At 37.8% G+C, this 23,240-nt stretch overlaps 1 protein-coding gene across 2 annotated transcripts in view; it reads right to left on the reverse strand.

Moving 5' to 3' along the window:
* Nucleotides 1–21,447, reverse strand: part of DHX40 (DEAH-box helicase 40) — a gene marked incomplete at its 5' end in the record, with an annotated part of 52,014 nt that extends 30,567 nt beyond the window's left edge. The window contains 10 exons of one of the 2 annotated variants that reach the window (XM_079725877.1): nt 3,099–3,281; nt 3,427–3,513; nt 5,725–5,824; nt 15,156–15,287; nt 16,480–16,546; nt 17,132–17,359; nt 17,559–17,678; nt 19,155–19,300; nt 20,326–20,493; nt 21,336–21,447. In XM_079725877.1, the coding sequence (XP_079582003.1) occupies nt 3,099–3,281; nt 3,427–3,513; nt 5,725–5,824; nt 15,156–15,287; nt 16,480–16,546; nt 17,132–17,359; nt 17,559–17,678; nt 19,155–19,300; nt 20,326–20,493; nt 21,336–21,447 (1,343 nt within the window). The remainder of the gene's footprint in view (nt 1–3,098; nt 3,282–3,426; nt 3,514–5,724; nt 5,825–15,155; nt 15,288–16,479; nt 16,547–17,131; nt 17,360–17,558; nt 17,679–19,154; nt 19,301–20,325; nt 20,494–21,335) is intronic. The other variant, XM_079725878.1, reaches the window with a different exon arrangement.
* Between the last annotated feature and the right edge of the window lie 1,793 nt (nt 21,448–23,240).

Raw genomic sequence — 23,240 nt, forward strand, 5'->3', positions numbered from 1 at the left:
ACAGTACCAACACAGAACAGGAATGCTATAATTCCCAATCACCTGGACACTGTGGTTTATTAATATAACCAAAGTTTATGCTAGTGGAACTTTTTAAATTGTTCTTTAAACAGAATAATAACTGCAAGCTCATATTAAGTTTGTGGTGATCTGATAATTTCAGATCTTTTCTGCACTGAATTTCTTTAATGTGCAACCAAAACTTAAGATTTAAGATGTACCCCTTCAGACTTTTACCTTGTTGATTTTTGCCCAAGGTTCTGGCCTACTGAGACCATTCTAAATCTTGGTTTTAATCATCTACCCATTAGAAATGAAGATATTTTCCCAAAATCTGGTAATCATGACTTCAATATCTTTATTTAATCTTTTCATTAAAACTGCTTATCAGGAAAGAGTGAAATTCAGCATACTACCAGTAAAACCTTCATCAAGGCTTAGTGAGCAATTAATCAGTGCTTTCTGGATTCGGCTATTTGGCAAACATACCCTAATTCAGCAGTACTGTCACATCTTATTCAAAAATACATCAATGTAATCTTGTTAAATATTGTGTTGAAAACAAGACACATTAGGTTATCAATCAATAAATCCTTGTGGTGCATCCATTAAGTGGATGGTCCTGCCTTCAAACCGAAAAGAAAATGGTTTATGATAACATATTCTTTGTGAACCATTTTGATTCACACTGATGATTACAAATCAACATTGTATTCTCTTAGGGACTTCCTTGGTGGTCCAGTGGTAGAGAATCTGCCTTCCAATGCAAGGGACACAGGTTTGATCCCTGCTCGGGGAACTAAGATCCCACATGCCGCGGGGCAACTAAGCCTGTGCACCACAACTACTGAGCTCGCGCACCTCAACTAGAGCCCACGTGCTGCGAACTACAGAGCTCACACGCTCTAGAGCCCGCTCCAGGACTAGAGAGAAGCCCGCACACTGCAAGGAAATATCCCACATGCTGCAATGAAGACCCAACACAGCCAAATAAATAAATAAATATTAAAAAATATATATTATATTCTCTTAAACCATTTTCCAATAAACTATGCTAGAATTTGCTAAGAATCAATGTCAAGCTTACTGGGCAGTTGTTTCTATAACCTGCCCTTTTCTTAAATGGAAAACTGATTTTTGAGTTTCTCACAATTTTCTGGTAACCTGTTCTGCATAATTTCTCAGAGACGACCCACGATAACTCTGACATTATATCTGCAAGTCCTTCTGGTACCATGGAAATAACGTCTAAAGCCACAATACAAACTCATTTATGGTCATTAGGTTTTCTCTCATTATTTCCTAATTGATATTGGTCATTAATTCCTTCTTATCTAGACTTGTTCTTATCTTTTCAGTTTTAAAATCATTCCTAACGGAGGAGAAAGGGGAGGCAAAATAATAACTGAAAAGTTCCATTTTCTCTCTGTCACCTACGAATACTATACCACCTATCCCAAATTCTGGTTGTACCTGCCCATATTCTGCACACTCTTAAAAAGAGCAGGGAGACACAACATGATAAATATAATTATCACTGCTGTATGTTATATACGAAAGCTGTTATGAGAGTAAATCTTAAGAATTCTCATCATGAGGAAAAAAATTTTTTTCTATTTCTTTAATATTTTATCTGTATGAGATGATGTTCACTACACTTACTGGGGTAATCATTTCATGATGTATATAAGTCATTATGCTGTACTCCTTAAACTTATACAGTGCTGTATATCAATTATATCTCAATAAAACTGGGAGAAAAAAAGCGGGGGTAGGGGAGAGACGTCTTTTTTTTTTTTTTCTGGTCTCTAGCATTTTAAGAACTTTCATTACATTCTAAGTCTTAAAACTTAAGATGAAAAAATAACTCAGTGCAGATGATATTGAGTAATTATTGTTCCTATTTTCCTAATATATATTTATTCTTGATTATATGCTGCTCTGTTAGCCTTTATAAATATTATTTTTAAATATGGGTTCATCTGTTTGGCCATTTAGATTTCTTTAAATGGCTTTTCTTTCTCATTAGTATCATTTATGATATCAGTTAGAATTTTACATATTTGCTTTCCTCTTTCTAGGATTTATATTCTCATCTAGAAAATCTCTAGTCTCGGGACTTCCCTGGTGGTCCAGTAGGTAAGATGCCACACTCCCAATGCAGGAGGCCTGGGTTCAATTCCTGGTTGGGGAACTAGTTCCTGCATGCATGCTGCAACTAAGAGTCCACATGCCGCAACTAAGAATCCCACATGCTGCAACTAAAAAAATATCCCGCGTGCCGCAACTAAACATGCCGCAACAAAGACCCGGCGCAGCCAAAATAAATAAATATTAAAAAAAGAAGAAGAAAACTTCTAGTCTTATGATAATGATAAAAAAAATCTTAGATGGCTTTCTAAGAGTATACAATACATATTTGGATGCACCTAGTAATTACTTCCTTTTTTATTATGCATTTAAAGAATGCATGGTCACCTTCTCCCAAGGTTCCTCACACTTTTTAACATTTCCAATTAAGACCAAAATTAAAACCAAGATAATACTTTCTTTCATTATTTCTTCTACCATAAATTTCATAATATGAAATTTCAAGCCCTACAATATTCTGTCCTATACTAATTATATTCTTTAACATTTAACTAATTTAACAGTTGTTCTATTTTTTGCTTCATGTCGAATTTCGTTTCCCCATTATAATTTAAGCTTAGTGAAAGCAAAAACCTACTAAAGAGTATTATTCTGTCTCTCATCGTACTTGGTACCATGCTGGCCATACAAAAGATGCTACCAAAAAAAAAAAAAAACAACTCAGCAACACTTTCTGAGTGGCATTAGGGTCATTGTACACCTTTCATTACAGATAAACAGTGGTCATTAAATTATCCAAATAAACATCAGCATGAAAACTCGATTAAGCCAAGGTTAAAATACGAGTAAGGGATCAAATCCCAGTAAAGCAATGCAAAGAAGCCCTTTATTTGGGTTTAGTGGAACCTTGAAATATAGGGACATACGAGTCAAATACTTCAAAAAAATTTCTGAGGAATAACCTGACTCCCTAACAGATTTTTCTTTTTTTCAAGTTGTCTACATACCTTATTACATCGTGTATGGCAAGGCACTTTAAGGTCAGAACTACAGATGTCAAACTAGTTCTCTTAATCTCAGGGATCACATGGTCAGGCATACACTGGTTCCAAAAATCTTTACTATAGATGCGAAAGCATTTTCCTGAGGAAGTCCTGCCAGCTCGGCCACTTCGCTGTAAGGCCTCACTCCTTTAGAAGGAAAAAAAACAAAAAAAAAACAAAGTCCCCAAAATGTTCTGTGATTTTTCTAAGTAATTCACTTCCTTCCCCAAACCAATCAGAAATTATCTAATCAACTGTTCTTTGAACAAAAAGGCTTAACACAGAGACTTACTTTGAAATTGGAACCACTTCTAGGATGTCCAATCCTAATCTGGGATTGTGATTTAACTGCTTCACAAAGCCACCGTCGACCACATATCTAAGTATAATGAAAAAAAGGTAAGTTTCTAGAAAATAAGGAAAGACTTGTTAATTTTTAACCACTTTGGGTACTCCTTTTCTACCAAACTAACAACTATGCAACAACTTTTAAGTTAAGTGTAAAACTTGAAAGTCAAGAAATTGGAAACCCCATACACTGCTACTGGAAATGTAAAATGGTTCAGCCAATGTGGAAAATGGTTTGGAGGGTCCTCAAAACATTAAACATAGAATTACCGTATGACCCAGAAGTTCCATTCCTAGGCATACACCCAAAAGAACTGAAAACAAGTACTCAACAAATACTTGTAGACATATGTTCATAGTAGCACTGTAAGAGGACTATAAGAGCCAAAAGGTAGAAACAGCCTAAATGTCCATTAATCATTAAGGGACGAAAGGATGAACAAATTATGGTATACACATACAACAGAATATTATTCAGCCATAGAAAGGAATGAAGTACTGATACATGCTACAACATGGATGAACCTCAAAAACATGCTGAGTGGAAGAAACAAGGCACAAAAGGTAACATATTGTATGATTCCATTTATATGAGATATCCATAGAAACAGAAAGGGGTGGTTGCCAGGGGCTGGGGTGGAGGCGCAAATGGGGAGCAACCCCTTAAAGTGTACAAGTGTCTATTTGGGGGTGATGAAATGTTTTAGAACTAGATAAAGGTGGTGGTTGCACAACATTATGTATGTAATAAATAGTACTTAATTATTCACTTTTCAATGTTAATTTTATGTTCTCCCATTAAAAAAAACAAACTTGAAAATCAGCTCTAAACCATTCTAACAGGTTCAGAATCTAATTCCAGTTAGCCTTTAACTACACCACTTTAAGCCAACTTAACGGAGAATAAGTCAGGTAAAAAACTAAGTTAGGAACAGTATTAAGTCTATCATTCACTTAGGGAACGTTCTGAAACACGCTATTTAATGACTTCTGCCTTTGCTGGAAACAGAAAATGGCAGAGCTTAATTTACTCAAGAGAGCTGCTTGGGGCTTCCCTGGTGGCGCAGTGGTTGAGGGTCAGCCTGCCAATGCAGGGGACGCGGGTTCGTGCCCCGGTCCGGGAGGATCCCGTGTGCCGCGGAGCAGCTGGGCCCGTGAGCCATGGCTTCTGAGCCTGCGCGTTCGGACCCTGTGCTCCGCAACGGGAGAGGCCACAGGAGTGAGAGGCCCGCATACCGCAAAAAAAAAAAAAAAAAAAAAGAGAGTTGCTTGCCTAAGCCCTTATTGAAACCATTATTTTTAAAGTAAAGAGAAAAGCAGAGGAAATTAAACTTCCTCTTAGATCTGGATGATCATTTTACCCAAAAGAAACATATAGGATCTCTGGGTCAGGTCCAGCCTTCCTGTGGCAGAGACAGACTTAGTTAAGGACATAAAATATATTGGGTAAAAGATAAATATCCAGAAGGAATGTGGTTCAACAGTCTGAAAGAACTTCACATTAGTTATCAGTCTAGACGTAGACTGGTAAGTGTTTCTCTACAAAATTTACTCCAAAATTTGATGGCATCACTGATTACATTGAAAAATAAACTTCACAAAAGGGTGAAAAGCAAGCAACAGTACCTCCAGATAAACACTTGGATATACAAAGCTTACTATGTGAAGTGGAGCTGACAGGTAAGAAGGGAATATCAGATCATCTTAGGTACCTGCTGGTAATGTAATATAGAAAAAACAAGTTTGGCTTCCCAGAAACCCATGAAACATCACACATAATCTTAAATTTGGGAAGAGAAAGCTACATGTTACCAAGTACCAGGATTCAAAAAGTGTGAACAGGCTTCCCTGGTGGCGCAGTGGTTGAGAGTCCGCCTGCTGATGCAGGGTACACGGGTTCGTGCCCCGGTCTGGGAAGATCCCACATGCCGCAGAGCGGCTGGGCCCGTGAGCCATGGCCACTGAGCCTGCGCGTCTGGAGCCTGTGCTCCGCAACGGGAGAGGCCACAACAGTAAGAGGCCCGCGTACCACAAAAAAAAAAAAAAAGGTGTGAACAGAAATACTATGTGTACCTCCTCCTCCATTTCCTATTCAGAGCAATCAATAATTACAAAAAATGATAGGTGATTACAAGTTAAAAAAGTGAGAAGGGAATTAGTGGAGGGCACAGAGACACAAACTTAATGCTTTATGACTAGCTAAGTGGCTTCCTCAGCTTTAAAAGGAATTTTAAAGTTATACCTGATTCCATCTATTGTCAAAGATGTTGCAGAAATATTGGTGGATATGACGCATTTTCTAATTCCAGGTGGAGGTGGCAAAAATATTCTTCTCTGTTGATCTAAAATATATGTAAAGACAAAATACTAATTTACAACATGCATTTGTCAAACTCAAGTTTTGAAAAACTCATTCCTTTTCATTAAAAGTTGTTTTCTTCACCTCTTTAATTATCTTGAATTCAAAATATAATAGCAAAAACTATTTTTCCTCATCTTTCACTATTAAGATCTCTAGATCCATGGAATCACAGATGATTATTGCTAAAATAAACCCTATAGCAGAGTCCTTTATATAGGTCATAGCTCCCTTAGAGACTATTTAAAAACTGTGGGCCTTGTCTCCATTAAAAGTCACATATGTACATACACAAAAAAATTTTCAAACAATAACAGGGTGTTCAGGACTCTGAAGTCTATCCACGGACAACAGATTAAGAACCTCTCTGTGCTTTAAAGACTGATTAGCTAAGGCGGTTTTTTACTTTTTGAGGTGTCTGGCCAATTCATCACTCCATCTCTAAACAAGTAACACCACCCTTACTTCCACTATCCACACATTCTGAAGGGTGGGCCTCAGCAGCGATGCTTACATATGGTACCTTGCTCCTCTGGCCATAGTTTGGGGCACCGAGGATAAACATCTCCCTTCAACCGGGCCAGTCTCATCCTCCTGTGAATTTGGAATAAGGTCCAAGAGATGCTCAATTTGATTAAGCCAGTTTCTTGCAAAGAGAAAGAATTAACTTGTGAACCATAGGGAAGGGACCAGTGTATATGGAGGAAAGCTAGTCTAAAGAGAATAAAAAATGAATCATCCATGAGAGTTCACAAGTGAGTATTTCTGGGTTGCTGGCAATTCTCAGGCCTGAGTGTAAAATAAGCAGAAAGGTGGGTTTGACCCGACTTGCCCTCCTGCCAGGTTAAGCAGAGAACAGGACAAGAGAGTTAGTGTTTGCAAGGAAATGATTACAGCATAGGCAAAAGGAGATAAGTGATAAGACAGATCTCAATGCAATCTGAAAACTGTTGAATTAGGAACAGAAGAGTGAGCTGGCAGAGACAGGAAGTAATCATCAGAAAGAGGTTTAAAACTGAGATCAGAAATGAAGATAATGACAAAGTCTACAACGTTAAATTTTTGAAGGGGTGGCCATGGTGGGATGAAGGAAAAGATCACTTAAGCTAGAGAGGTCAAGCAAGGGATTTGGGTAGATCGTCTATTTCAATGACATCCAAAAATGAGGGGTAATAATTCCAGGGAGTACATAAGTCAATCGATTGGGGTATGAAAAGAAATCATTTGCATGTCTATTTATATTTCTCATAACATCCTTTTAAACTCTTTATATGTGTTTACTATTTTATGTTATATGTTAGAACAGTAAGTACATATACGTCCTTTAAAAAGAGAAAAATTTTAAATGCCTGGCTGCAATTTCCACAAGATATTTGGAAATTTGTTCAGAAAATTCACTCTTTCTACCTGAACAACCTCAAGTTGTTTTCTTTTCAGCAGCCAAGAAAATCTTAACCAAACCTGTTTTTAAATAAAGTACAAAACCTGCTTCCAAAGAAAATCTTAAAAAGATCCATGTATCCGCAATATATAAAACAGACCAAAGTTGAACTATTATGAAAGGGAAAAGGAGTGGCACAGACAATCACAGTTTTTAAATTATGTTACTAGGCCAACTATCTCATTTTATAGATGAGAACACTAAAGCCCATAGAGGTCAAGCAGCTTGCCCAGGATTTACATATAGACAGGCAAGTTTAAAACCAAGTCAAGTATTGCTGCTATTTTTCTAAAAACCATTCTGAAATTATTTCACAAGTAAAAAAATGCTAGAAAGGCAGCTTACACATAAGTGATAAAAATTATTTTTTAGGTGTTTCTTAGATTTAGGTAGCTCAGACGGTTCAAAGGATTCATATACTATTTTGCAGTTCAAGTTATATGTTTACACATTTATTTATTATTTATTGTCTATTCTACTACAATGTAGCTCTGTAAGAATAAGGACTTTCTTTTATTGTTTGTGGTGGTAGTTACACAGGTATGTACATTGTCATTGTAGGTACATATGCCCAGTACTTACAATGGCTGGACCATAGAAAGTGCTCAGTAAAGTTCAATGAATTGATCAATTTAAAAATGCATGATAGGGCTTCCCTGGTGGCGCAGTGGTTGAGAGTCCGCCTGCCGATGCAGGGGACGCGGGTTCGTGCCCCGGTCTGGGAGGATCCCGCATGCCGCGGAGCGGCTTGGCCCGTGAGCCATGGCCATTGGGCCTGCGTGTCCGGAGCCTGTGCTCCGCGACGGGAGAGGCCACAACAGTGAGAGGCCCACATACCGCAAAAAAAAAAAAAAAAAAAAAAAAAAAATAAAAATAAAAATGCATGATATAAATAATAAATTGAGATCCTTCTACCTTTGAAATTCCACATTACCCTAAAATTTTACATAAATTAGAAATGTCCAGCCTGAGCATATTTATGAGTAACTCTGTTTTTCAATTAACCCATGTCTAAAAGTACCTAATTTTAGTCTTCAGTTCAAGCAAAATTTCAGTTTATCATTTTGTTCACTACAGTCAATTAAAAAGTCCTGGGCTCCCTGGTGGCGCAGTGGTTGAGAGTCCGCCTGCCGATGCAGGGGACACGGGTTCGTGCCCCGGTTTGGGAGGATCCCGCATGCCGCGGAGCGGCTGGGTCCGTGCGCCATGGCCGCTGAGCCTGCGCGTCCGGAGCCTGTGCTCCGCAACGGGAGAGGCCACAGCAGTGAGAAGCCCGCGTACCACAAAAAAAAAAAAAAAAAAAAAAAAAAAAAAGTCCTGGGGCTTCCCTGTTGGTGCAGTGGTTGAGAGTCCGCCTGCTGATGCAGGGGACACGGGTTCGTGCCCCGGTCCAGGAAGATCCCACATGCCATGGAGCGGCTGCGCCCGTGAGCCATGGCCACTGAGCCTGTGCGCCCAGAGCCTGTGCTCCACAATGGGAGAGGCCACGACAGTGAGAGGCCCGCGTACCACAAAAAAAAAAAGTCCTGAAACTGCTGTTTTGACAAGACTCACGTTTGTTTCACATTTACATTTTACCCACATACTTTCACCATATTCCACAAATATAAACACATGCCAATTTTATGTTTGTTTATAAAGGTTTGGGGAAAAGTTAAATACATATATCCTAAAGCACATTCTCACTTTCCACAAAGAAAAAGGGAAACTGAATATTTTCATTAAGATGTAGCAATTCTCCTAATAATTCACCTAATAAGGTACTAGAGTATAAATTAACAGTGGGGGGGGGATTGGCAAAGAGGTAGAAAGATGTTCCAAAATCTACCAAGAAATAAGGATACTGAGGAGAGACCACTTAATGCTCTTAATGGAGTAATGTTACTAAGATAATACATGTATGTGACATATTATATGTTAAGGCCAACTGAAACGTCCTCATAGAATTTCTTGTTCCAAATTGATCCCAAAGCAGAAACGTGTTTGAGAGAGAGAGAAAGTGTGTGTGTGTGTGTGTGTGTGTGTGTGTGTGTGTGCGAGAGAGAGAGAGAGAGAGAGAGAGAGAATATGTGTACAAAAGGAACATAAAGCTATAAACAGAAATTGTCAATCAAAGGGGGAAAAAAGATGATTCTGGAACAGAATAAAAGAGGTACAACACTGCTCAGCTCAAACTCTACCGCCACCCCCCGAAGTCATTTTTGGGTAAGTCAAAAATATCTTGAGAATTCTCACTAATACAGATGAAAATCAAACTTCTGACATAGAGAAAAGGCTTGAGATGATCAGTAAATGCAGTTGAAAAGATAAAGTAACTAGAAGGAAGCTAAAAAATATGGAAGACATGCAATCCAACATAAGAATAATTGGTATCCCTGAAGTAGGAAACCAATAAATAGACAAGAGTTATATACAAAGATATAACCCAAGAGAATTTCCTTGAAATAAAGAATTGAATTTGCAGATCAAAAGAGCAACTAAGAATAATTTATCTTGTTTGTGGTGGTAGTTACCCAGGTATGTACATTGTCAAAACTCACTGAACTATATACTTAAAGCGGGCACAGTTTATTGTATGTAAATTATACCTCAATAAAGTTGATTTTTAAAAAGAGCACATAAAATTCCAGGAAAATTTTACTATAAAACACTCAACACCAAAAAATATTCTAATTAAAAACTATTGAACTTTAAGGATAAAAATAGAAATTTTCAGGCAATCAGACAGAAAAAGCAAATCACTTACAAGGAGGGGAAAAAAAATCAGGTTGGCCTCAGACTTCTCCGCAGCAACATTCAATGCCAGAAGACAACTGGACAACGTCTACCAAGTTCTAAGGAAAAGAAAGTGTGACCCAAGAACATAAAACCCAGCCAAGATGTAGCTCAAGTATAAAGGCAAAAGCCAGACATTCTTAAACAAAAGAACTACAAAAAAAAAATAACACCCAAGAGCTCTTCTATTAAAAAAAAAAAAGTTAAAATCTAGCCAATCTAAAATTAACTGAAAGTAACTTAGGAATGGAAAAACCATGGTAAAAGGATTGATAGTAAATACTGAATACAACTGAACAATGTAAAAATAACTAACAAAAATCAGAAGGGGAGGATATAGAATATCAGTACTTAAGTGCTCATCTTTCAAATCAGGCAACAGATAAGATCTCCAATCAAATATAGTCTAAAAAGAAGATATTAACTTCAGCTTAATATTTTTCATCCTTTTAAACTTTAAAGCACTCCTTTATAAAATATTATCTCATGTGGTAAAGAAAGATATTCTGGAAGTTAACAATTCCTTCAAGTAAATTCAAGTAAAATTAAATATTTTAAAAAGCAGCTAATACTATAATCTCACTCTTAAAAAAAGTATTTCTGTCAACCTATCTACTTACTTATCCTTCTATATGTACACACATACACATACACACACACACACACACACAGATCTGAATAATGTATTTTCTAATGTTAAAGATGGTTATTTCTGGATGGAGTTTGAGGTGATTTCTTTACTTTTACCTTTGTAAAACTGTACACTGCTTGAATTCTTTATAATGAAACTGTATTATTTTCCCTTAATTGAGTAATTTTTCTTAAAAGAGAGACACCAACTATTAGTTCTGCATAGTGGAAAATGGATTTTTTTTGTACTTTTCTATACTTTTAAAATTTCTACAAAGGGCAAAAAAGAAAAATGAAGGAGCATATGTAAAATAAATTCATTTTTGTTAAAAAAACACTAAACAATAAAATATATCTAAATGTATAAAAAGGTCAAATCAATATGCCTCAAAATATTAATAGTGATTATCACTTAATCATGTTGGTGGCATCTGAGTAAGTTTATTTTTCTTTGCTGATTTTATTGTTTTTAAAAAATATATATTTCTTTTTAAGACAAAAGAAAATTTTTCCCATTTGGGGAGACTCCACATAGACTAAAAGTTTTTATGTGAAACTCACTAGGCTTATTCCCCCACATCTTTAATCTTAACATTTAAGGAAACTATCTTAGACACTTGGTACTTGCTATATTGAAGTAATATCTTTGGTTTGCAAGCAGAAGAAAGAAAAAAACTATTTTTGGATTTATGCAATAATCTAAATGAGTAGGTTTTCCCCTTTTAACATGTTGTAATCCAAGGTAAAGCTCCTCTCCTTTTCTTCATCTATTCTGGAAATACATGTACTGTTAGATCCTCCACTACTGAATAAATAACCAGTTATCAAATGTAGATTCACCATGTGACCTCAGGAACATCACTTAGCCTCTATCTGTAAAATAAAAAAATCTGATTATGCAAATATATATATATGGGTATATGTGCATTTTTCTAGAAAAACAGCCAGGCTTTCATTACTTAAAAATAAAAATCTGAGATCCCCACCCTCCACAAAAGGCTAAGAAGCACTGAATTAGATAATTACATCAGTGCTAAAAGTGTCTAATTCCATGCAAATAACTGTCACTTATGAAGTAACAGGTATATTTCAGTTCATAAATTTTTGTGAGGGTTCAGCTTTCCCTAAATGCATGACCAACCTGAAGGAGTATAAGACCTAAACAAAAAGGGGGAAGTCAGAAGAGGGAAAAGGTTTGAAAGAAACAAGAAGAAGGTTCAGACATAGTGTTTGGTGTAAGACATTAATAGAATCCAGCAGAAAGTAAAAAATCTGGAACTCAATTTAACAAATACTTAGTCAGGACTTTTTCAATGTTTAGTGCTTGTCCTCAGGAAGTTCAAAATCTCATAGAGGGGGTGAGACAATCGTAACACAAGATAAATGTGTTAAGTGCCACAAGAGATACAGTAAAGCACAATGAGGTTCAAATGAAGAAGAGATAAAAACCAGCTGTGAGGAGGGAAATCAGGAAAGGTTTTTATGGAGTTGGTTGCACTTGTGAAACAAAATAGCGTATTTCAACCAGTGAAAGGGGAGAATAAAAGGGAAAGGAGGAGTACAAGTTCAGGAAAGAGCAAACACAGAGTCACAAAAATGTTGTGGGTAGAAAAGGAATCAAAAATCTCTCTTCCTAGATAGTGGGAAGCAGCCGCAGAGCACAGGGAGATCAGCTCGGTGCTTTGTGACCGCCTGGAGGGGTGGGATGGGGAGGGTGGGAGGGAGGGAGGGAGATGCATGAGGGAGGGGTTGTGGGAACAGATGTATATGTATGACTGATTCACTTTGTTATAAAGCAGAAACTAAAAAAAAAAAAAAAAAAAAATCTCTCTTCCATTTTGAGCCTGAGTGAACACTGCAAAGGGTGGGGCTTGGGGGAGTTCAGCCCAGGGAGCAGGGTCATGTGACCCTGGTAGTAGAAGGGATACCACAGCACCTCTTCACATTGGACAGATGACAATTTTTGATGTCAAGTAGGGAGGTAGTTTAAGATGTCCCTTTAAAACAGTCAGCCACCCTCATGGCCAGCCCAGAAATAAGAGCAAATATAAAATATCCACCTCATAAGTTTTACTTATTCACTAAACCTAGGTCCATCTGTACCCCCTCACTCCAGGCTATAAGCAGGAAACTCTTCTTCCCTCTCCTCACTCCCAAGTGCAAGTTTTCTGTCCCTGAAGCTAATAGGAAATAAAGGAAATAACATGATAATGTTATGTGTCTCTCCCCACAACCCAAAGTAGCAATAATAAAGAAAATAAGTGCTATATTGTATTTACCAGGCTTAGAAAGAAAGCCTTAGATCCCAGGAACCTGCCACCCTCTCCCTACTTCATCCAACTCCACCTCACCCATTACTTAGTACCTCATCAGCTCCATCCGAATGCCTCTTTGCACTGTTATAAACTGCTACAGTAAATATTGTTATGATCATAATGGATCACCAGTAGCTCACCCTTACAGTGTCCTTGGAACCGGAAGGGAAACTAAAATAAACAAACAAAACCCTTTAATAATGGCTCTACTCACACCCAATCCCGCATCTTTACCATTTACACATATACACCAACAAAGAAAATCACATACACTGGGAATTAGGGCTGAAAGCTGGTTGAAGTCATACTGGAAGGATAATGAATACCAAGTTATTAAGTTCGCATTATAATTCAGTTGGCGATAGGAAATGGCTGAAGGTACCCAACAGGAGACTGACACAATCAGAGCTGTGCTTTTGGAAGATTATGTTTATCACGGCAGGTAGGATGGTAAATTATATCAGGGAAAACAAGTTAGCAGGATATGTTAACAGCTCAGGAAAGCAAACTGAGGATCCCAATTCTAATGATGACAATGAGGAAAAAAAAAAGAAAAATGAATGATCTGGACAAGATAAAGGTAAAAGAAAACCTGTAGGAGTTGCCACTTGTTTGGACTGTATGATCTAGGATGCACAGACCAGAAAGCCCTGTGAGACCCAGCAGGTCTAGAGTGCAGGAGACTGAACTTGAGACAGCTTTCAGGAGTCATCACAAAGTGACAGGTGAATCCCAGGAGCCAAGCTCTCCAAAACAGAGAATTCTAAGAAAACAGCAAGCTAAGGATGAAACCTTAGGGAACAGTCACATTCAGAAGGGAACAAAGGCCAGGGAGGGTGGGAAGACAGCAGCCTTATAGAAATAGTGGTCAGGAGAACCAAAATAATTATCCTAAACAACAGCATTTAAGGAGACTTATATTAACACAAAATCAAAATACAAATAGAAAAAAGCCATGGTATTTGAGGAATAGGAGGTCACTAGCAACCTTTAATAGTACAAAAACTGAATTTCAGGAAGATAATCAAGAAGCAATGGCAGATAGAGAACATTATTTTCAATATGGCAGTAAGATGGAAAGAATGAAATTATTTACTTTATATAGAAAAAGAAATATATATATATATTGTTAATAGTTAATAAAGCAACTGCAACAGGTTTTGAATTATCTTATCAGATATAAAGTAAATTATAAAAGTTAGTAGATAAAATCTCAAAAAAAACAATGAGAACATTAAATATCTAATAATGACCCTACAAATTCCCTTGAAGATGTAAAAATCTAAAATAGATCTCAATGTTGAGAGCAAGGGCCCAATATCATCACAAAAGGGATTTCCAAAATAGCACATGGTCTATGGTTATTTACCAACACATATATTCCTGAACTTTTTTCGTAATATAAGGATAAGAACCACCTACTCAACAAAAACAAAACTACACGTAAAATATAAAGACATTTAAATGCTTTTTGCATTACATTAAATGCTAATCCCAATCAAACTTCAAATAGGAGGCTGCAGGTTAACTTCCCTTTGCTTTTACAAGTCAAATTCCATAATAAAATAGTTTTATAAAACAAATTCTAAACCTCATTCAACAACATTTATTATGAACAAATAGAATGATAAGAGTTTGCATTTGCTCTTTGAACTTAAAAAAGAACATCGTACTTGGAAAGTAGACTAATGTGTGTAGCTACATAAAAAGAAAACAATCCACTGGTTTGTTTCAGATATATCTGGATATATAAAATTTCTAGAAATTCCGTGGCAGTGGCAAATCAGATTTGACTTATGGTACTACTATCAAGGAATTATAGCCTTAATTTCAAAAAATTACCAACAATATTTTTGTTCTGCTGGGAGAAGACATAGGCCACTCTTAACAATAGTAAGGGGGATAGAATAGATGTCCAAGGTCTTGAAAAAGTGAATGTGAAAAGGTTTCAAGAAAAAAAATCACTTCTCTCAAAGGGATGCTGACTGGTTCTCCTAATGCTCTGTTTCTTGATCTGGGTGTTGGTTACAAACGTGAGTTCACTTTGTGAAATTCACTGACCTAAACACCTAAGATCTGCACACTGTTCTGTATACGTTATTACTCAATGAAAAGCTTTAAAAATCAAATTTTCTGTTCTAGCGAGGAATTACCTGTTGTCATAGATCCATAACACGGCAGTATTAGCAAGCCATCTAGAGTGGTATCTTGGACATCATAATCATAATCAACAGACTCTGCCATCTGAAAAAGTAACTCACAACTTTTTTCGATTTCAAACTGACCTGAAATGAGGGGAGAAAATAATGTCAACAACCGAACAGCAAAATTAATTTAAGAATAAAAAAAACCCTTCTAGATTAATAGTGGTTTTACATAATAGTTATTTTAAATCTCTCATTTGATCTAAGGTAGATGAACACATAAACTGTACTCAATCTCAACAATAATAAAATTAAAAATAGAAGAAAGTTTCCAAGGGAATTTAAATCTCTAAAGGAATAAAAATGTTTATAATCGGGCTTCCCTGGTGGCGCAGTGGTTGAGAGTCCGCCTGCCGATGCAGGGGACACGGGTTCGTGCCCCGGTCTGGGAAGATCCCACATGCCGCGGAGCAGCTGGGCCCATGAGCCATGGCCGCTGAGCCTGCGCGCCCAGAGCCTGTGCTCCGCAACGGGAGAGGCCACAACAGTGAGAGGGCCGTGTACCGCAAAAAAAAAAAAAAAAAAAAAAATGTTTATAACCATCAAGCCTTTCATCTTGCTAATATGGTATATTTGAGGAAGACTCAATGAAGTTAATCATTACCATAGGGGAGGCTAGTCCAGGAGATACTACATTTAGGTGTATTTCAAAATACTTAAGTACCTCAAAAAGGCTAAGAGATTGTTACAATGTCTCACTTCTGACATGGGTACAAGGCAGTGTAGGAGGTGAGCCATGAAATTACTCATATCTGTTAGTAAGATGCTGCTACTTGAAAAATCACACTAGTCTGAGATTTAACTATTCTATTTTTGACCTCCAAAAAAGGCTTGTCTATGAGACATGGATTCCACACCTTGTGTACTGCTACCACACAGTACCATCCCACCACTCAAAGAAGAAAGGAGCTAGTAGTATGTCTTTTGAAATAATGAAATTAATCATTCAGATCCAGGACTGTTTAGTGTGGTTAACAGCTCTATATAAGATAGAGTAATAAAAATATTAATATTTTACCATTTAATATCTTTCTACTAAAAGGTCAGTGTATTTTACCTATGTTTACTAATGAGACTCATGGTTTCTAGGGCAGTGCAGAATTACCTTATATATCTTATAATAGATATAATATCTAAAACTACTCAGAAAATCATAAAAGCCTAGGATAACATGAGTAGAGCCTAGATTTTCCAACAAAGGTAACACTCTATCATGGTGCCCCACTCCCTCGTACAAATAGTAAAATTTTTAAACCTGGTACTGAATGCTCACCAGTCAGAAAAACCAAGATGTCTCCAGCCATTTCATTCAAATGGATATCCATGGTCACTTTCACAATCTAAAGCAAGAAACACAAGCATAATATGCTAGTGGAAATACAGTCTCCCCACCACCACCACCTCCCCTAGTTCCACGGAAAAATTAAATTTGGTTCTCGAAAGTCCTAGGACCTGGGACTTCCCTGGTGGTCCAGTGGTAAAGAATCCGCCTTCCAATGCAGGGGATGCGGGTTCGATCCCTGGTCAGAAAACTAAGATCCCACATGCTGTGGGGCAACTAAGCCCACGTGCCACAACTACTGAGCTTGCACGCCTCAACTAGAGCCTGCGTGCTGTAAACTACAGAGCCCACGTGCCCTGGAGCCTGCGTGCGAACCACAACTAGAGAGAAGCCCGTGCACCACAAAGAAGAGCCCACACGCCACAACAAAAGATCCTGCGTGCCTCAACGAAGATCTTGCGTGCTGCAACTAAGACCCAGCACAGCCAAAAATAAGTAAGTAAATAAATAATACATCTTTAAAAATAAAGTCCTAGGACCTATGAGGGCTGCCATTAAAATAATAGACAAATTAATTATCAAACTACTCAATCAACTAGAATAATAGATACAGAAAAGACATAAAAAGGATGTCAAGTAATACCGCTTGAATATATGCAGTATTTTCTCTATCTCGTGGACCAATCAAATTGCAGAATTTTTCTCTGACCGGATAAAGCCTTCCAGGTATATCAAATATTGGACAATTTCCAAAGAATGCAGAGAGCTTGGCTAATTCCATAGTTGCTGACATCACTACGACCTTTAAATGCTCCTTTCTATTAGGAGACTTCTCCTGAAACAGCTTCTTCAATAAACCAAATAAGATGTCCTGAAAGAAAAGTAAATTTCTAGTAAGTCACAAGTGTACATAACAACCAATTTATTTTAAATATTTTGCTCTCCTAACCAAAGGATTCCCATTTGATTAGATTAAAATGTAAGTAAGAGAAGGCAATTCACTATACAGTACAAAGCTACCCAAAAGAAGTAAACTGTCTAATAAATAACCGATACAGTAAAATACTCACTGTAGTTAGGGTTCTCTCATGGGCTTCATCCAATATAATGACACTGAATTTGGTAAGATTTGGATCTCCCAGAATATGTTTCAGTAAACATCCATCAGTCATGTATTTGATTGCTGTTTCCTAATGTTCAAACAGCAGAGTACATTAACATATACATAAAAATAAAATCACAGAAATTCATCCCTGCTTTGCAAACTAAATTTTCCCCCTCAGATGTACAGATATTAAGTGACCAAACTAATCTGATGAAATAAGAGTACATAAAATAGTCTAATAACATGTCTAATAACATGGATGGTAAATTATGAAACTTGTGATCTATACAGAGACAGGGATAAGGAACTAAGGTGAATATTCTGGGATAAAGCAAACAAAAGTGACCAATGAGGAAATACAATGAAGTCAGTGGAAAGTGGTTAAGATAATGCAATGACTTCAGGTAAGCAAGTTGTGGGAAAACAATAATGAAATGGAATTCATCTCCCTGTCTCAGCTGCTATTTTAGAGGACTCAAGAGAAAAGGTAGGTGCACCATTTCTCTCACTCTCTTCTTCCTTGACCACTTTCCTGTTACAAAAATAGGGTCAGTTGACTAGAATTAAAACAAGGTGAGAGTAAGGTCCAGAGGAGGAGTTAACAGCAATGATATCCACAAAACAAAGGAAGAAAAAAAGAAAGAAAAATCCCCAGCAGTGACCACTAGGAAGGCAAAGACAGTATTTTGGGGGGTCATTCTTTGCCACTGTTGATGGCCATTCCTATCAGGGACCATAGGCAAATGAGAGATTGTTTTGTATCTGGTACAGGATTAAGAAATCCTGAAGGAATGTAAATTGTAGCTATGAACTATTGCCATGAATACAGAAGATGCTCAATAAATACTTGCTCAATGACTTTGTTCATTAAGCTGTCAGTTTTCCACTGACTTCAAGAATATAACCATACAATATGGATGAACCTTGAAAACTTTAGCTAAATGAAATAAGCCAGACACAAAGGACAAAATATTGTATGATTCCACTTGTACAGGGTACTTAGAATATGGAAATGTATAGAGACATAAAGCAGAATAGAAGTTACCAGGGACTAGGGGCGGGGAGATGGGAATGTGGAGTTACTGTTTAGTAGATACAGAGTTTCTGTTTGGGATGGTGAAAACATTCTGAAAATAGATAGCAGTAGTGGTTACACAACACTATGAATGAACTTAATGCCACTGAATTGTTCACCTAAAAATGGTTTAAAAATAATACAAATGGTAAATTTTATTTTATATGTATTTTACTGCAATAAAAATTTTTTTTAAAGAATACAAATGTAAGTTACATGCCAAGGATCCTTACAGCTAAAATACATGAGAGTCCTGTGAAAAATCAACATAACTGTCACATAAACTAATTGAGAAGGGAGAAAATGGGATGAATTAGACACCCCAGGACTAGAGCATTAACAATGGGCAACACAAATTAATTCTAATCTGAGGCTTTGTTTCTTTAAAATATAAATGGAATTTTGAAGTCAAAATCTTTCATCACTTTCTCACTCTTTCGATAAATTTACAGTACTTAATTAAATACAAGCAAAAAACTTTTGTACCTTAGAGCTGCAATCATCAAAACGAACTTGGTATCCTACTTTGGATCCCAAAGTGCATTTCATCTCTTCAGCAACCCTCTGAGCAACAGATATGGCAGCTACTTTTCGTGGCTGAGTCACACCAATCATACCATGTTGTGAAAACCCTATCAAAACCAGAGGTAAAAAAACACAAAAATGTAAACAATTGCTTCCCATTGGAGCTAAATTGTTTCTGGTCAATCAATACAAACTGTTCAAGTGTTTCTAAAAGAAAACTCTGACAATTAACAACACACTGTATTACATTTGCACCATGGAAATTTAAGTATTAATTAAAAATAAGAATACATATTAATAGCCCTTCTAAATGTATATATTTTAATTAATTTTTTTCAATTTCAGTCTAAAGATTTACTCTAAAGAGTAAGCCAAGAATTTTTAACCCCTAGGAATCCATAAAATTCCACACACTTCCTAAAATGGATTTAACTTTGCCACAGAAGTTTAAATATACCACTTTTCATAGATTCTACAAGCATATTTTACTATTTTAATATCTTTGAAAGGGAGATGCATCTTATAACTGATGGCATTTTTTTTATTAATAGTATGTAAAATAGTGGTATGTCTTAATAGACGGCATCTTAGATTTGATCCATTAGAGTAAGTTAACATACACTACGAAATTTTTATAATATCCAACATAATTTTGCTCTGTACCAACCTTATGATAGAAAGTTTTACTGTACTGAAGGGAAAGACACCGTAAGGATAATCTGTTAGCTGGCTTGGTGTTAGGAGAGTCAAGGAATAAACAGTTACCTGATAATACTCTGGAGATAGAACCAAGAAATACTAATGTCAGCAGCAGATATCAATATATCCCTTCCCTCTGAAAATTATTTCAGTACCCAGTGGTCAACAGTCTACTGCAAGACAACCTTATTCTATAGCACAGAATCAACATCTACCTATAATTCTATTTGGAATTATTATGATAACTGAAAATGCCATTTCAACTAATCTGAAATAAGACCGTAAAAAAGCAAGGAAGATATGGGGACAGTGTGCCAAGAGAAGAACTGGGACTATAGAACAAATGATGGGCATTTGTGTAATACAGAAGTCCTATTAGCTTTTAAGAGGATATTTTTAAAGTACTCCCAATATTTTCCCAGAATAAAATTACCTGCTTCATATAGATATTTTGGGAGTTGAGTTGTTTTACCACTTCCTGTATTTCCAGTAACAATAAGGAATGAATTGTCCCTCACAGCTTGAATAAGCTTTTTTCTTTGTTTTTGAATAGGAAAAGTTGGAGTAGTTCCTCCCTCCTGTGATGTGCATCCTTTCTCTTCTGTAATGACAGGGGGAAAAAATTGTGCAATTCAATGGCCTGTAAAGATATCTCTGATTGAATCTCCCAAAAATGAAAAGGGAATAACAATAGAATTTCAGGGCTGGAAATAATCAACCCATGACTCCTCAGTTAAATCACCTACATCCAATTTGCAAGCGAGGGTTTATAAACCGAGAGCAACTTTTTAGTGAAATCAACTTGAGCATTTGCTAATGCATGACTCAAAGTAGCTGACAAAGTTAAGCCTAGCACAAGGCAATGTATTTGCAAGCATACCTATACAGAAGAACAAAACCCAATTTTATTAAACAATAGACCAAAACCTGGAACACAGCAGAAAAACTCTCAGCTGAATTAAAAGCCACCGGTGTTTGCTTCTGATTCACGGTTCAAGTTAGGTCCCTGTTCAGAGTGACTGATATCCCAGAAGGCCAAGTGGTGGGTAACCATGGAAACTGGCTCCTGGAAACTGGCTCCCTCATACCGTACCCAAAGGCAGGCTGGCGGCCCGACGAAGGGGCGGAGGGGGGGAGGCGGGAATGGATGGGTAGAGAACAAAGGCTTTATGAGCCCATTTAAGAGAGGAACGCGTTTCGGCGTTGGGGTTCACTTTTTTGTCCCCCAGCAGGGTTTTCACCCAACTTGGGTCTGGGACCGCCCCCCTCTAGACCAAAGTCCTCACTGGATGCAAAGTTCGCCTCCGGCTTGGAGAGCGACAAGAACGCTGCGGCCTCTCCCCCTACTCTTCTCTGCCTGCCTAAGGCGGACTTTTATCCCCCGCCCCCAGAACCCCCATGCCATAACTCCCGCTGGCCTCCGTAGTGTCCCGCGGACCGCACCTCTATCTGCGATGGGAACTGCCGAAGGCTGCTCTTCTTGGAGGTCTCTTGATCGCTCACCTTCCTCCTGCCGCCTTGGCGCCCTGCCCGCGACGGCGGGAAACCGGGACATAGACCTGGCCCGGAGCGGAGGTGAGCACGTCCACGGTTCTGGGAAGATGGGAGGGGAAAGGCGAAGACGCGCCCTGATGACGTCAAGGTGTTTACTTCCGCGCGTGCGACTCGAGCGAGGGGAGGAGGAGCTGTTCGATGACGTGGCGCGAGGCAGCCGGAGAGCTGCCCAACCCTCGCGACCCGGCCCCGAGCAGAGGGCACACCCTCGAGTGTTTCCCGCCAAACGCCGGCGTGCGCTGTGGCTCCGCCGGCGAAGCCAGCCCAGAAGTCCCGAAGGGACCCCTCCTGTCTCTCCTCTTGTGCGCAAAAGGGCCAGGCGACACCTTTTTTTCTCAGTGGTCACTGCAAGCCTTTCCTACCTTCACACACCTACCGTGATGTGACCCTTTGCCAGGAGCTGGAACCATCCTAGAGTTCGGCGTTCCACGACATTCTCACCTTGTTCATCCTGAAATGACCTGTTCAAGGCACACAGCTCATGAGTTGCAGAGCTGAACTTCTATTTCCGTACTGTCCAAAACTTAGGTCCCCCACGCTGTCCAGTTCCTTCATAGGACCCTGCATTTTAATTTATTTCCATGTTTATTTTCTTCCCCTTTCCCCCAACTAGACGCAAGGGCGGCAACTTTAGAAAATCATGGTACATGGAGCACAGCAAAGTGATTCAAACTGGACCGTCAATATTTTTTGAATTCGCTGATGGATGAATGAATGATTGATCTCCAGAGGAGTCAAGCTCACTTTTAATGGTTGTGGATTCCTTGGAAACCACAAGAACTGAAAAATTAAACAGATATACAACAATCGGGGTGGGGTGAATTTTCAGAAAAGGTACTTTGAGAAGCAGGTCTTTCTGTTATAGAACCTTACAATTTTGTAAGTAGTGTCAATCGTAACAAAACGCATGCAAGAAGATTGTTTCTTGGACTTCTCAATCATTCCTGCTGTTAGTATTAACCAACACTTACTGCCAAAAAAGACAGCTCAAGTTGTCGCTTTAACTAAAGTTTGCTATTCTCCTAACCAACCAGGCTTCAAAAGATGTCATTGGACCCCAAGATTTTTCTGTGCTTATTTAAAATATATGTATACCAACTCCTTTTAAATGGGACTGATTAACGTCTCCTAAAGTGCAAGTGAGTGAGAGCAACTTTCTAACAACTTTATATCTCCAAACCTGGGAGCTACAGGAATAAATGAGATAATAGGAGAACATCCCAGATTTCTCTCATCCATTAAAGGAATCCCCCAACATCCTGCATTCTGTTAGAATTCAAAATATCACAACTCAGAAAAAACACAAAAAAAGCAAAAATACATTTGTAGTATAGGCAAGATATTGGTGAGTACAGGGCATGGTAGTCACTTTTAAGAAAATGAGCAGAATAATTTCAGACCAATGACAGTTACCATTTATTGAGCACTTAGCAGTCAAACATGTAATATAAATTTTTTCACTTATTCTTCACAAGAACCCATACAAGCAGGTTATTATCACTAATTTTCATATATGGGAATCAAAGCTCACATATTTGCCTCAAAACAGAGGTAATACGACCAGATTTCAAAGTTACACTAATACCACTGTACTGTAATGGGAGACGGAATTATCTAAATCTTGGTGGCTAACATATTTTCTTCTAATGTTTGTAAATCAACTATTATAGAATGACTCCATTCTCATATGAGAACCACATAGTGAGAGTATCCAGAATAAAACCTGCAAGCCAAGAATAAAGAAAAGTAAAAGTGAAAAGCTCAAATGATGTTTAACATTGTTGACTTTAAAAC

Source organism: Hyperoodon ampullatus (genome assembly GCF_949752795.1).
Source record: "Hyperoodon ampullatus genome assembly, chromosome: 19".
NCBI lineage: Eukaryota > Metazoa > Chordata > Mammalia > Artiodactyla > Ziphiidae > Hyperoodon > Hyperoodon ampullatus.